The following is a 16,905-nucleotide window of genomic DNA, read 5'->3' on the forward strand; positions in this document are numbered from 1 at the left end:
CATATATCGCTCCTAGTCAGAATGAGGTCCAAGTACCATTGACCAGACTAAAGAACAACAAGGCAGCAGGAGCCGACGGGATACCCGCTGAACTATTTAAGATAGGAGGCAGGCGACATGATTAAAAGTCGTATGCATCAGCTTATGTGCGCAATCTGGCTAAAAGAATGCATACCCGATTATTGGAAACTCAGCATACTTTATCCCGTATACAAGAAAGGAGACAAGACGGAATGCAGAGGAATAAGTCTCCTCCCCATCGCATACAAGATACTCTCGAGCGTACTGTGTGAAGATTAACACCTAAAGTCAATGGCCCTATCAAGACGGATTTAGACCTGGTAAATCCACCCTAGACCAGATATTCACACTGCGCCAAATCCTGAAAAAGACCCGAGAAGGTCAAATCAACACCTATCATATCTTTATTGACTACAAAGCCGCTTTCGATACCCCTTTACGTTCGAAGGTATTGTAAGCCATGTCTGAGTTTGGTATCCCTGCAAAATTAATAAGACTTTGCAGGATGACACTTGATAATACGCGTTCCTCAGTAAGAATAGGAAAGAATCTCTTCGAACCAAAGAGACAGCCTATCGTGTGATCTCTTTAATAACTTACTGGAGAAGATTATACGAGATGCAGATGTGAATAGATATGGCTACTCGCCTATGCCGACGACATCGACATCATAGGTCGGTCAACGAATAGAAGCTGCCTTTGAAAGAATCGAAAGAGAGTCAGTGAAAATGGGTCTGGCAGTAAATGGAGATAAGACGGAATAATACTCGCAAACAAATGCTTTTTTGGACTAAGTAAGCAGATTAGAAACAAGGCCACCTCTCGACAGACAGAAGATTACACTATACAAGACACTGATACTACCCGTGTTCTTATATGGTTCTGAGGCATGGGTACTTGTGAAAGCAGATGAGGCAGTGTTTGGAGTATTTGAGAGAAAGATTTTTCGTAAAATAGATGGACCAGTTTGCGTTAATGGAGAATATAGGCGACGTATAAACCACGAGCTGAATGAGCTATATGACGACGATAGCATAGTTACACACATCAAAATACGACGACTGCGTTGGCTAGGTCATGTTGGCAGAATGGATGAAGAAGCTCCAGCAAAGAAGTCTTTTGAAGGCCAACACGGTGGTACACGCAAACCGGGAAGACCAAATGCCCGATGGAAAGATCAAGTGGTGGGAGACACCTCGAAACTTGGTGTCAGAGATTTTGGAATGAGCGCAGAAGATCGAGACGCTTGGAACGATATTCTACGTTCGGCTAGTGGAACAAATGTTTTGTCATAGCCAATTAAAGTAAAGTAAGTAAAAAAATTACCTATACCAAATTCGATGGCAACTAACATGTATCACAAGCATATGTTATATGGATAGAAGGAAGGAAGGACATGGCTCAATCGAATCAAAAAGTTATTCGTAGTCGGTATATCTCTTTCTTGGCTTTACATACAAATTCACATAACTATTGCACAACAGTAATGCAAGGTATAATGATCATTGGCATTTCAAAATGCGCCTAAAAAAGTGTAAAAAACATTGTAAAAATTCAAATATATATGAGTCATATTTTATAAAAATAATTTGATTGATAGGTTTATCTGAAGCCGAAATAACCTAACCAATATTTCATAATAATTATGGCACAACTAATAATCTGCGGCAAGGATGTTGCCTAACGTTTTTCCACAGATTTGTCTTGAAAGCAAAAAAAATCAATAAATACGGGTTACTTACCAGATGATGACGATTGCGAATGACGCATGGTTGTCGCCATGGCAATTGAGTTGATTTCAGATTCAGGTGACCACATATTTTCGATGTATCGTCGTTAGGTTTAAGCAATCACAAATACATAAGAATCTATTTTAACAATTACACACACACTTGCATTGTACATGTGTAGACATTTGGAAAAGGAAACACCTCACGCACAGGTGTTTACATTATTTTCTTTTTTTTTGTGTTCAAAATTCAAACTAATTTAGCCAACATTATGCGGAAGTTTTTATTTGTTAGCTGGCTGCGTGAGCCACTCCAATTGGGCGAAGGCCAGGTTAAATGGCTCTATTGCTGCAAACTTTCGTTTATGCTGTTCGATATTGAAAACAAAACTCGCATTTAAATATTTATAAATTAATTTGAAATGCAAATGGGGCAAAACAAGCTGCCATCTGTGATAATCTTAGCACTTATTGTTGTTGCCGTCGTCCTACTCATTCTCAATATAAATACCCCCACTCAGCCTCAGAACAAGCGATGAGGCGTATTCTAGATGAATCGCAGTAAGGCAAAACTAAAACTCTGTTAAATCCTTGCAAGGCTGTTCTTTTTGTTTTGGTTGAATAACTAAATTTGGACAAGTGCAAAAGAGATAAAAACCACATAAAATCCATTGTGGACCTACAGAAGTGAATTCTCCCAGCAGTTTTGTAAGATTTTACCAAGCAGCATTAGAAGGAAATAACATTTTGACGTTTATCTAGGCGCCAAAACCATATACATACGGTTTTAACCTCACATCCACATTATTACACACATACACAGCAAAAACTTTGGTACTCACACATGGGTATGTGCCAGAGCAAGAGTAATTTTCTCAATGTTTGGTTCCGATTTATCGCTTTAATGTCGAGTAGGAAAAGGTAAATGTCGGATAAAAAACTGAGCCACTCTCAAGCCTCTTGCGCATGGGACTACTCAGGACAATTATGTTCAAGGGAAATGTATTATTGAGTATTCTTTATAAATAAAAAATTCGGACTCTGGAAGGAGCTGAGGTGTTCGAAATTAAAGAATCTTAATTTTTATAGTAGAGTAGTACATAGATCATAAATATCTTAAACATTTGAATTGACGTGGCCCCGCAAAGAGCATTTTCTACCATAACATTCTGCAAACTGCAAACTTGCCCATGAATATTCCATTAAGGAACTGAGACAAACTTCCCACTAATCAATGAGTGCTGTCCGATTCAATTTTAAGCTCTATGATAAGTGGCCTCCTTTTTATAGCCGAGTCCGAACGGCGTGCAGCAGAGCGACACCTTTTTGGGGAGAAGTTTAATAGGGGATAATCACCGCTGATTCTGATTTCTTATGTTCCTGCCAGGATTCGAACTCAGGCTTTCAGCGTCATAGGCAGACATGCTAACCTCTGCGCTACGGTGGCCTACACCATAACATTCTAAGCCATTTAATTTGTATACCCTCCACCATAGAATGTGGGCACATTAGTTTCGTCATCCCTTTGTAACACCTCGAAATTTTCGCCTCAGACTAGAGCTGGCAAACTATCGATAATCGCAACATTCGAAATTTTCAATATTTCTGATGATAAATATCGATAGTATCGACACTATCGTTAATTTCCCATCACCTACATATCAAACGAAAATCAGAAGTAAAAATCAGGAGATCGATTCATATATATAGAAGCAATATCAATCCACCTACCGAATGAAAACAACTTTCATAAAGTCTGTTGGAATTCATAAGAGAAATTATTGAACAAAATTTTAGCCCAGTCGGATGAAAATCGCGCCATCTATAAGCGCAATGTGTGTTATATGATATATTCAGCGTCAAATCGCTTATTTTTGTTAAATTTTCCAAAAAAAAAACTTTGCCGATAATATCGATAGGAAAAATATCAATCGATATGCAAAATAAAAAAAATATCGATAATATCGATAGCGCCATCAATATTTTTCCAGCTCTACCTCAGACCCCATAAAGTACATATGTTGTTGATCGTCACGACATTTTAAGCAGGCCTAGCCATTCGAGACCACCGTAGCGCAGAGGTTAGCATGTCCGCCTATGACGCTGAACGCCTGGGGTCGAATCCTGGCGAAAACATCATAAAAAATTTCCAGCGGTGGTTATCCTATTGCCGACGACATTTGTGAAGAACTATGCCATTTAAAAAACTGGTATGGCATCCATGTAAAAACTTCTCCCCGAAGAGGTATCGCACTGCGGTACGCCATTTGGACTCGGCTTTAAAAAGGAGGCCCCTTATCATTTAGCTTACAATTTGAATCGGACAGCACTCACTGATATGTGTGAAGTTTGCCCCATTTCTTAAGTGGAATGTTCATGGGTAAATATGAATATTTTTTTACCATGCAAGCCCATCCATCCTTTTGTCGAAAGAACGCTAAATTTGCACCTTTCAGGCGCAAGTTTGCAGAAATACTTCTTATTACTGTAGGTCCTATTTTTCGGATGTTAGCGAGTAGACGTACTTATTGGGCACCCCAAAATAATTTACTGGCTACGTCCGTGGCTCCCATATAAGCCGATTTCTCGAATATACTTCTTGAGCCTCTGAAGGCCACAACTCTTATCCGATTTGGCTGCAATTTTTCGGGAGGAATTTTTCTGTGACCTTTAATGGAAGTACTTAGTTTCGTTTGAATTGGTCCATTTAAAACGATCTCCAGAATGTACTTCTTAAGGTCGCAACTCTTATCTGATTTGGCTCAAATCTTGGAAAATTAATTTTCCTATGACTTTCAGCAGATGTACTAAGTATAACTGATATAGCTCCCACATAAACCGATCTCCAGAATAAACCCCTTGAAAGGCCACAATTATTATCCAAGTTTATCCATAGGGATTTCTTGTTATAACCTCCAGTTATCCTTTTTAATTATCCGCCAATAAAGCGAATCCGTCCAAAGGACTTGGCTAATACGATCCAAGGTGGAGGGTTTACATGTTTCGGCCCAGCCGAACTTAACACACTTTGATTCTCAATTTAAATTCTGCATTGTACGTGCCAAAGTCACTAAAACGTCCACAAATTTCTTAAAAGTCTAAAGTTCACAAAGAAAAATCACGCGAAACACATAAAACACACCTTTACACTCACAATTTGTATTTTCCACAGCCGGAGTAACGATGAAAAATGATTGCCATAACTCCAAGAGAATCTGAATGAGTCTCTGCATGCAACTACCAAAAGGTACCTTCTTAAATATGAATGCATATCGGATAGTCAATGGAATTTGTAATACCCAATTACCATACTATTGCGTCAGTCAGCAAAACAAATCGTATATTAATATTTGTATACCCTCCATCAAAGGATGGGGATATACCAATTACGCCATTCCGTTTGTAACACCTCGAAATATGTATAAATACATTATTAAGTCGATCTAGCCATGTCCGTCCGTCTGTCTGTAGTTCGGTTGAGATTATAAATGGGCCAAATCGGTTCATGTTTGATACAGCTACCATATAAACCGATCTTGGGTCTTGACTTCTTGAGCCACTAGAGGGCGCAATTCTTATCCCATTTGGCAGAAATTTTGCAAGTGATGTTTTAGTATGACTTCTAACAACTGTGCCAAGGATGGTTTCGATCGATTCATAACCTGATATAGCTGCCATATAAACCGAACTCTCCATTTAACTTCTTATGCTTCTAGAGGGCGAAATTCGTATCTGATTTCGCTGGAATTTTGCACATGTCTTTGAGGAATCACTCCCAACAAATGTACCAAGTATGGTTAAAACCGATCTCCCGATTAGATTTCTTGAGCTTCTAGAGGGCGCAATTCTTATCCAATTTGGTTGAAATTTTGCGTGGGTCGTTTTGGTATGACTTATAACAAGTATGATCTAAATCGATTGATAACCTGATATAGCTTCCATATAAACCGATCTCCCAATTTGACACTCTGAGCCACTGGAGGGCGCAATTTTTACTCGATTTGCCTGAAATTTTGGAGGTGATATTTTTCTATGACTCCTAACTGCCATGACAAGTAAGGTCCATATCGGTCAATAACTCGATGTTGCTCAGTCTTTCAAAGAACTTGACAAATGCGATCCATGGTGGAGGGTATATTAGATTCGGCCCGGCCGTCAGTAAAAAAAGGGTACAATCAAATAAAAAGTCTGCTGATAATAGCAAACACTGCTGCTGACTGTTATTGGTTAACTTTTTATACCCTACACCACTACTGTGGTACACGGTATTAAAACTTAGTGAATTAGTTTGATAAGTATCCCGATTGACTCAGAATCACTTTCAGATTCGATTTAGCTATGTTGGTCTGTTTATCTGTCCGTCCGTTTGTCTGTCCATCTGTCCATGTTAATTTGTGTACAAAGTACAGGTCGCAGTTTTCATCCGATCGTCTTCAAATTTGGTATGGGCATGTATTTCGGCCTAGAGACAAAGCCTATGGAAAAAATCGGTTCAGATTTGGATATAGCTCTCATATATATGTTAGTCCGATTTGCAGTAATACTGCAATAAAAAGGTCATTTGTTAACCGATTCTCCCGAAATTTGGGAGCAATGATTTTCTTATGGCTCCCGACATTACCTGTTAATTTCATAGAAATCGGTTCAGATTTGGATATAGCTCCCATATATATATTCGTCCGATTTGCAGTAATAATGCAATAAAATGGTCATGTGTTATCCGATTCTATTGAAATTTGTTGGAAAGGATTTTATCTTGACTTTCGACATTACTGGTGAATCTCATGGAAATCGGTATAGTTTTCGATATAGCTCTCATATATATACATCTTATATAAAAAATCAACTTGTGTTTGTTCGTAGGTTTGTTTGTATGTTTGTGTGTTCCTTATAGACTCAGAAACGGCTGAATCGATTTTCTTGAAATTTTCACAGATGATGCATAATGACCCCGTGGTGAAAATAGGGTACTGCATTTTTTGATATCTGAAGGGGAGGCGGACCCTCCCCCTTACCCTAATTTTCAAAAACGCCAGATCTCAGAGATGGGTGGTGCGATTTTAGTACCCTAAAAATAAAAATTTGGTATCCAAATTTCGGATGGGGTACCTAGGGGGGCTGCCCCACCCTAAAACCTAGCAAACATATATTTAGACCAATCACGACAATATGGGACTCAAATGAAAGGTATTTAGGATAATAAGACGTATCTTATATCCAATTGTCGGACCAAGTGCTAGGAGGACCACCCCAAGCTCCAAAACACCCCCAAATCGGACATATTTACCGACCATGGCAATATGGGACTCAAATGAAAGGTATTTGCGAGTAGAATACAAATCTGATATCCAAATGTGGGATCACGTTTCTGGGGGTCCACCCCTTCCCCAAAACACCCCCCAAACAGGACTTATTTACTGACCATGGGAATATGGGGCTTAAATAAAAGGCATTTGAATGCCGAATACGAATCTGATATCCAAAGATGGGACCAAGTATTTGGGGGGCCGCCTCTCACCCAAAACATCCCCCAAAGGGGACAAATTTACGACCATAGCAATATGGGGCTCAAATGAATGGTCTTTGGGAGTAAAGCACGAATCTGATATCAATATTCGGGAAAAGTGTCTATGGGGCCACCCCACCCCCACAACCACCCAAATAGTTAGTATTTTCTGACTATTGCAATATGAGGCTTAAATAAGAGGGTTTTTAAAGTGGAAGACGAATCCGATATATATTTTCAAGGCCAAAACAGCCCCCAATTTTTGCCGACTATGGAAATATGGGGCTCAAATTAAAGGTATGTGGGAGTAGACCACGTATCTGATATCAACATTAGGGGCCATAACAACCCCCAAATAGGACGTATTTGCTCACCAAGACAATTTGGGTCCTAAAGAGAGTAGAGCTGAATATTCATAGTTTTTAGGCCAATACCCCAAACCGGACATATTTACTGACCTTTGCAATAAGGAGTTTATATGAGATTAGAAAACGAATTTGATATCAAATTTCGAGGGCAATGGCAATATAGGGTTCAAATAAATGATATTGGGTTGCCCAAAAAGTAATTGTGGATTTTTTTAAAGAAAGTGCATTTTTAATAAAACTTAGAATGAACTTTAATCAAATATACTTTTTTTGCACTTTTTTTCTAAAGCAAGCTAAAAGTAACAGCTGATAACTGACAGAAGAAAGAATGCAATTACAGAGTCACAAGCTGTGAAAAAATTTGTCAACGCCGACTATATGAAAAATCCGCAATTACTTTTTGGGCAAACCAATATATAGATATATGAGAATACAGCACGTTGCTGATATATTTTCCGGGCTTAGTGTTTGGGGACCAGCCCAATCCCCAAAACACCCCTTAATCGGGCATATTTACCTACCATGTCAATGTGGAACTTAAATGAAGGGTGTTGGGGGGTAGAGCAAGAATTGATACCCATTTTCGGCACCAATTTTATGGGGGTCTACCCCTTTCCCAAAATACCCCACAAACAGCAATTATTTTGCTGACCATTGCAATATGGGGCTCAAATAAAGGTTTTTGGGATTAGAATACGAATTAGATATCTAAATGTAGGACCATGTATTTAGGAAATCACCCCTTTCCCAAAACACCCCCAAAGGGAAAACATTTTTTAACCATGCCAATATGTGGATCAAATGAAAAGTATTTGAGGTTAGAAAACGAATTTGATAACCTATTTTGGGGCCATGTGTTTGGGGGACGCCTCATCCTGCAAACTCCTCTAAAACCAATGGCAATATGGGGTTTAAACAATTGGTATTTGAGAGAAGAGCAATATGTTGATATTTTTTCAGGGCCAAGTATTTGGGGGACCACCTTTCCCCCGAAAACACCACTAAATCAGATATCATGAGAATATCGGGCTGAAATGAAGTATTTTAAGAATGGAGTACACCTTACGTCCAAACTTAAATTCGTAGACCAATAAAGATCATATGGGATTCAGATAAAGGCACTTATATTGTTAAACTCTTAGTCAAGTTAGCATGGTATTTCACTAAAAGATCTTCGAAAATAAATATTCCAAGGAAACTTTTGTTCCATATAAAGCAAAAGAAGGCGCAGCGGAGCGGGCCCGGGTCAGCTAGTAGACTTATAAAGATCATATGGGATTCACATAAAGGCATTTATATTGTTATACTGTAAAAGTCAAGCGACATATATATATATATATATTTACCACTTTCGTATTATTGTATTTTACTAAAAGCTCTTTAGTTGTCGAAAATAAATATTCAAAGGATAATTTTGATCCATATATTCAAAGGATAATTTTGATCCATATAAAGAAGGCGCAGTAGAGCGGGCCCGATTCAGTCATAACTAAAATCCGATATCTGATACAACGCAAACATATATTACGAGACAACATATTAAACAAAAACATTTTCTTTTAGCCTCATACTACTATTTATTCATTATTCACTTTTTAAATTTCATTATCATTGTGGTGTCTAAATTCATTTACTTTTGGCGCGACTTAAACACTTCTAGCATTCTTATCTCTTCAAAAACAAATGTTTGCGCCAAATGAAAAAACTTGTATTCACACATTTTTCGGCTCAGCTCTGCAAACTTTGCAAACCATGGTATTGCAAGTCATTCTATATAATTTGGAGGTAGTTTTGAAGACCACAACTAGCTTGGCGTGCTGGCAAACGTTTTAATATTTCCAAGCTTTTAAGATAGCCAGATAATAAAGTCTCATAATTATAATGCATGCCTAAAAGTAGTGTGCAAAAATGTCATGCTAATGGTGTTATGACACACTGCCCATCTGCCAGGCTTTGCAACCCAACACTCAGTCAGTCACCTGTCCCACATGCCCCAAATTCCAAATTCAAAATATATTGACTTCTTGTTGCCATTACCACCAACTGACTGTGACATTTAAATGGAACTGTTTTATTGCCCACCAGTATAAAATAATGTCCTTGCTGCCACCCAATCACCATCCTTTCGTCCGTTTAGTTGGATAAATTCATGATAAGCATAGATGTTTATGGTGTCCGTGATAATTTGAATAATTCTAGTGTAGATGTGTTTATAGTTTACACGTGTAGGTGGCACCTTATATCTCCATGACACCCACACACTCACCTCCAACAAGATATCACAACATGACAAGATCCTGCAGACATGTCTCACTACACAAACATAATGACAATTTCATATTTTCTAGCTGTGGTAAGAGCCAAACGTCCCCACCACCCGGTTGCGGAAGACCGGACATGGTGACATTTATATGGATGTCCCATGGTAACTTAGTGAAAACATTGTAAAACAAAACCATGTTGTCTACTTACTTTCCTGAATGCTCACATAACAGCCCTGGGAGCCACAGTGGGTAGCATATGTAAAAAAAATATTTCAAATTAATTGTTATATTCTTGCGAAGAGATTTATAAGCAGAATATGAAACAGTTGCTAAAAAGGAGCACAACATACTTTTTTATCTCTATTCAATCTACACCATGACCTAAACTAGTGTTGGAGAGACTAGCTTTGAAATAGCATTTAAAATGCGTATTAATGACCCTCCTACTTAGCTTGTGAGCCTTGCAGACTATTCGGACATTCCATCGTTAGGTTCTTATTCAACTTACTTTTAGCTGGTGCATCTGCATTCCTACTGACAACATTACCTGACCAAAGAACACAGAAAAAAATGAAAATCGTTTTCAATCACGAAATTAATTGATCCAATTAATTTTTTAATTGAAACTGCTTCAATCACGAAAATGGAAATAATTGAAAAATTTTTTAATTACAAAAATTGTATATTCAACTAAAAATTGCATATTCTTTAAAATTTTCTTTTTAGATGTTGCTTTATAGTTTTTAAAGCTCACAACAAGCCGATTACTGGCTTAGGTGTATGTCAATAGTGGCATGAGACGGATTAATGGTGCATATATTTTCAAGCTAACCTAAACTAATTATAGAAATTATTGAAAATTTTTGAAATTTCCAATCAATAGTTAAAGTGATCCAAATAAAAAAATGATTGAGTTTTTTTTTCAAAATTTCAATTTTTTAATTGCATCAATTTAAAATTTATTTGAAAATATTAAAATTTTTGCGAAAATCACGTTGTATAGGGCGCACCTTCGATTTCTATGCAACATTGTATAAAACTACTAGAACACGAATTTGAGGTTTATGTTAGGGTCCCTGACCACTCCTTAGAAAGAAAACACATCTGGGGAGTTTTCCAAAATCAAACGGAAAATATTGTTTTCAGAATTATGAAAGAAAGAGTAGCGAGGCAGTATCATTATGAATTACTGGCATTGGGGAAGTAAACCCAACAGAAAAACATTTATATAAAATACTAGCTGGACAGGGCCCGCTTCGCTGCGCCTTTTTTCTCTCTCTCTCTTATTTTATCAGGAAAAAGACCTGTGTGGAAGTACTAGTACGGCCTTTCAGATATTTTTCCCTAATGTGGATATCCGATATGGGGGTGTTTTTGGGGGTGAGTTGGACCCCCCAGGTATCAGATTCTTGTTCTAGTCTCAAATACCTTTTATTTGAGCCTAATATTGTCATTATTGATTTTAATTTCCATTTGGCGGGCTTTGAGAGTGGAGCGGCCGCCCTAGTATAAGTATACCTCCTTAAATAAGTATACCAAATTTCTGTTTTTGAGTTATTATTAACAAACTAAATTTCGCGAAAATCCCCCCATCCATCTTTGAGATCTACTTCATTCTCTTGGTTTTGGTGGTTGATTGGAGTAGCTAAACCCTTTGCCCCAAAAGTGGATATCAGTTCCATACCCTTCTCCAAAAAACAACATTTAAGTTACATATTGCTATAGTCGGTATATATGTGTGGTTTAGGGGGAGTTTATGAGGTGAGGCGTCCATGAAACACTATGAAACTCCACTTGGCCATAAAACAAATATCAGATTTGAGCCCTTTTTTGCCATAAATCACAAATATGTTCGCCATAAATCAGAAATATGTCCAGTTTGAGGGGTATGTATCAGTATCGTGCTTTACTCTCAAATTTCTTTAATTAAAGCCCCAATTGCCATTGGTTTAGGAGAGTTTATGGGGTGAGACGACCCCCAAACACTTGGCCTCAAAATTGGATATCAAATTCCTTTTATACTATTAAATACCCATTATTTATTGTCATAGCAGGCAAACATGGCCGGTTTGGAGGGAGTTTGGGGGGCGGACCCTGAAATAATATCAGCATCGTATTAGAACAAGCATTTCAGGACCAGAAACGTGGTCCTGAAAGTGGTTATGAATTTCGTGCTCTACTCCCAAATACGTTTTATTTGAGTCCCATATTGCCATGATAGGTAAATACGTATGTCTGATTTAGCGGTTTTTTTCGGAGGTGGTGTCCCAAACACTTAGCCCTACTCTAATATACCATACCATTTATTAAAGCCCCACATTGCCATTGGTTTAAGGGGAGTTTATGGGATGAGACGTCCCCCCACCACTTGGCCCCAAAGTAGGTTATCAAATTCGTTTTCTGATCTCAAATACCTTTCATTTGAGCTACATATTGTCATGGTCAGTAAATATGGACTCTTTGTGGGGAGTTTTGAGAAAGGGGCGGTGAATACGTTGATTTATTTAAGCCCCATATTGCAATGGTCAGTAAATAATTGCTGTTTGTTTTAGGGAAGGGGTAGACCCCTAGAAAATTGGTCCTGAAAGTGGGTATCAATTTCATGCTTTACTTCTCAATACCATTTATTTGAGTACCACACTGACGTGGTCGGTGAATATGTCCGATTTAGGTGCGTTTTGGGGAGTGGGTGGTCCCCAAACACTTAGCCCTGAAAATAAATCAGCATCGTGCTCTACTCTCAAATATCACTTATTTGAATCCGATTTTGACATTGGCCTCTGAATTGGATATTAAAATTTTTAATCTTAAATACCTTTCATTTAAACCCCTTATTGCACAAGTCTGCAAATATGTCCGGTTTGGGCAAATACGTCCTATTTTGGGTATCATAGCCGCAGTGGCTGCCTCTATGAGACTTAAGGCGATGGGAGAATGGATTGAGGATGGGAGCAGCTCATACCATCGCGGCATAATCGAGGCGACGATAGGAAACCTAGAAGGAAGGGAAGAGGTTTCCGATCGGATACCTCTTAATTGAGCCCCATATTGCATTTGTTAGCAAATACGTCCCATTTAGGTTGTGTTATGGGGAGTGGGGTAGCCCCATAAACACTTTTTTTTGAATATTGATATCAGATTCGTGCTTTACTCGGAAAGACCTTTCTGCTATAGCCTAGTCCTAATGTCTATAAGTCGGTCGGTCCCATTTCTATGGCCCGCCTACACAGTTTCCAACATTTGTTAGCCTGTTCAGTTCGCTTTTCAGAACAATTGAAGTGTGATCACCACCGAAGGATGGGGATGTATATATTTTGTCATTCTGTTTGCAACAAATCAAAATATCCATTTCCGCCCCTATAAAATGTATATATTCTTGAGTATGTACAAAATTCCGAAACCAAATCGCTATATCTGTCCGTCTGTCTGTTGAAATCACGCCACAATTTAATTTTTTTTCCATAGGCAGGTTAACTTCGAAGATGGGTTACATCGTACTAAATCTTAATATAGCCCCCAAGTAGACCAATCTCCAGAATCGAGGTCTTGGGCGCATAAAAGACGCATTTAATATTCGATTTTGTTGAAGTTTGTCACAATGTATTGCACTAGGCTCCACAACATTCGTACCACATATGGTCAAGGCAGTCCTGTAATAAGATATAGCTGCCATATATACCGATCTCTCGGTTTCAGTCATTGAACTCATAAAAGCAGGGTTTATTACCCGATTTTGCCGAGACTTGGCGCAGTGAGCTGTGTTGGGCTCTTCGACATCTCTGTTCAGTATGGTCCCGATCGGTGTTTATTTGAAAATAGCCCGACCTTCTAATTTAAGGTCTTGAAATGTCGTACAGTAAGCTATGTTAGGCTTTTCGACATCCGTTCCGCATCGGTTTATTATTGGATATAGCTGCCATATATACCGATCTCCTGATTTACGTCCTTGGGCTCATAAAAGGCGCATTTATTAATAGATTTTGCTGAAAATTGTAACAGTGAGTTATATTCGACCCTAACATATCCTCCCGAATATAGTGGAAATCAGACTGTATTTAAATATAGCTGTCATATAAACCAATATTCTGTTTTACGGTCTTGAGTAGTGAATTGTATTATACAATACAACTCAACGTCTATGCTGGATTTGGTCCAAATCGGACCATATTTCGATAATGCTGCTAATTGCTCATAAATGATGCATTTTCCACTGGATTATGACGGGAGGTGCTTAATAAATGTATATACCCGAGATGGTGTGTACCCAAAGTTTGGCCCGGCCGTACCCAATGCTTTCTTATTTGTTTCAAATAAGCAAGATTTTCAGTTAAGCAAATACAATTGCATCCAAAATGGTTGATTCTTTCCATCAAGTTCCACTTAAGCGAAATTTTTCAATAAAGCGTTTACAGTTTCGTCATACTTCAATATATTTCGAAACGTATCTGCCAGATGTCGATGTACACTGTGAAGGTATTTCAAACGTGGCGCATCATTTGTAAACATACAACTATTCATTTAGATGTTGGATAAGTCTTCATCTCTTTTGTCTTTACTCATCTCTTCCTTCTGTGTTCCTGATACTAATAAAGCTTATGTCACATCCATTTGTCCTCAGGACATGTAATCGTCTGCTTGTTTCCTCTTCCAACTCGGACGAATAAATGATTAAGTGAGAGGTGGCATTGTTGTAGTAGTTTTGGTGGTTTAAACCTGACCAAAATCGAATCGATATCCATTTTTACGACTCGAGTTGTGTTAATGTTGTCGAAATGTTTCATGGTTTGTGCAAAAAGAGTATTACCCTGCCAATGCCGTCGTTTTCATTGCCGTAGTCGATAATATTGGCGTTGGTATGGTGTTTTATTGCCAATCATCATTTTGGCACATGATTTAATGTAATTGAAAACAAAGGAAATGAAGGATATGTAGCAAAGTAGGAGACGTAGAAGAAGGTCGTCGATGATGGATTGTTTCAAAACATATACGAAAGTTAGACAAGAGAAAATTTGTGGCAGAGTTGTTTTGTAGGATAAATGGGACATTTCGGAAAATAAAAGTATCTTCCATAGTTATTAATCAACTCAGGAGTTAAGTCTATTTCAAGCAAAAAATCCTTCATTGAGCACAAAATTTGGATTTAAATCAATTCGGGACACACTTACATGTTAATCATTATTTCCAAGCCCATGGTCTTGTATGGAGATATTTACACAATACTATGTGTGTGTTTTGCCCACCACTGCTTTTAATTTATCATGCTGGAAAAATGGCATCAGGGATTCAGAGCGAAGCAGGCCTATTTTTGCCGGAGATTCCAGAGTGGGAGCGGAGCGGTATCCATCCTCAAAAACCGCTCCGCTCCCGCTCCGGGTTGTCCGACAAAAATAGGCCTGCTTCGCTCGGAATCCCTGATGTCATTTTTCCAGCATGATAGATTAAAGCAGTGGTGGGAAAAATCTATTACGTTGGAAAAAGGCATAGGGGATTCGGAGCGAAGCAGACCTATTTTTGCCGGAGAACCCGGAGCGGAACGGAAGCGAAGCGGTTTCCATCCTCAAAAATCGCTCCGCTCTGACAGAATAAAAGAATATTTTATATAATTTTTTTTTTTGGTTCACGAACTTGTTACTCTGACAAACTGAAACCAAAATTTAAGTGAGCTTTCTTTTTTATTATAAACTACACTACTGCTGTGGTACAGGGTATTACAACCATAGACCCATTGATTAGTATACGGATCGACTCAGAATCACATCCTAAATCGATTTGGCTAAATCCATCTTTCTGTTCATAGAAATCGGTTCAGATTTATATATAACTCCTATATACATATATGTATTGCCCGATTTTCACTTTTAGAGCATTTGCAAGCTTAGCAATTTCTGCTACGACTCTCACAACATGTACGGATTTTGGTCGAAATTCATGATTAAAAATTTAAGCTAGTTTTAATTTCGACTACTTAGCCCTCATATCCACTGCAGTGATGGGTATCAAAAGGTTGCATTTGCCCGACTTAGCTAGCCCCTCCTTACTTATGTATAAATTTTGTTTAGGAATTTCTTCGGTATATGCTTAAGAAGTAAAATCGCATGATCCGTTTATTTAAGAGCAATATCAGGTTAGCCAGACCATATTTGGTAGGATTTTGACGTTATGAGAGAAATCATAATGCAAAATTTCAACCAAATCGGATAAGAATTGGGGAGAGATCGGATTATATGGGAGCTTTATCAGGTTAATGATCGATTCAGACTTAACTTGACAAGAACATTGGAGGTCATTAATGAAACCGTTATACAACAGTTCAGTCAAATCGTATAAAATTTCCACCCTCTAGGGGTGGAAATTCCGATTCTAGCCAGTAAAAATAAGTAAAAGCAGGTTATGGTCGAGCAAGGCGAATCTTACATTTCCTCCACCATGACATTTGTCATGTTTTCTGCACGATTTAACTTTATAGGCAATAAATAGATAAGAATTCATTGCCGTAGTTGCTCAAGGAGTCAATTCGGGAAATTAGTTATATGAGTTATGAACCGATGCTTGGCACGAATGTTGGAGATCATAGTTGTGCCAAATCGGGTAAGAATTGCGCACTCTAGGAGCTCAAGAAGTACATTTGGGATATCAGTTAATTGAGACGGTAAATCGGGAAAATCAGTAGATTTACCGGCCACCGTAACGCAGAGGTTAGAATGTCCGCCAATGATGCTGAACGCCTGGTGCACTTTCAGTCGCGGCAGCAGAACCCGAAGACATCCCACTCAAAGGCTCCCTTCATTCGACCAGAATATGATCCAGTTCAGACTATATTTAGACATAGAAGGCAGCTATAGACCGATCTTACAATTTAGGACCCTAATCCCATAAAAATGGGTTTATTGCCTAATTTCGCTGAAACTGTGACTTGTATAAGAATTCTCGGGAACTGAATCAATTATGATCCCCATTTAGTTATAACTATGGATATGGTAGTGAAGTTATAATAAAACAAGTACAAAGGCATTAAGT

The 16,905-nt window shown here is 38.3% G+C and overlaps 1 protein-coding gene across 5 annotated transcripts in view; it reads right to left on the bottom strand.

Annotated features, from left to right (window-relative positions):
- LOC106088381 (apoptosis-resistant E3 ubiquitin protein ligase 1) overlaps positions 1-16,905 on the bottom strand; it is a 123,173-nt gene that overhangs the window by 73,810 nt on the left and 32,458 nt on the right. For 3 of the 5 annotated variants that reach the window (XM_013253872.2, XM_013253873.2, XM_013253874.2), the window contains exon 2: positions 1,764-2,118. The exons of the other annotated variants lie outside the window; for them this stretch is intronic. In XM_013253872.2, coding sequence (XP_013109326.1) covers positions 1,764-1,839 — 76 coding nt within the window. In that variant the 5' untranslated portion in view covers positions 1,840-2,118. The remainder of the gene's footprint in view (positions 1-1,763; positions 2,119-16,905) is intronic. 5 annotated transcript variants of the gene reach the window in all.

This window comes from Stomoxys calcitrans, chromosome 3 (genome assembly GCF_963082655.1).
Source record: "Stomoxys calcitrans chromosome 3, idStoCalc2.1, whole genome shotgun sequence".
Taxonomy (NCBI): Eukaryota; Metazoa; Arthropoda; class Insecta; order Diptera; family Muscidae; genus Stomoxys; species Stomoxys calcitrans.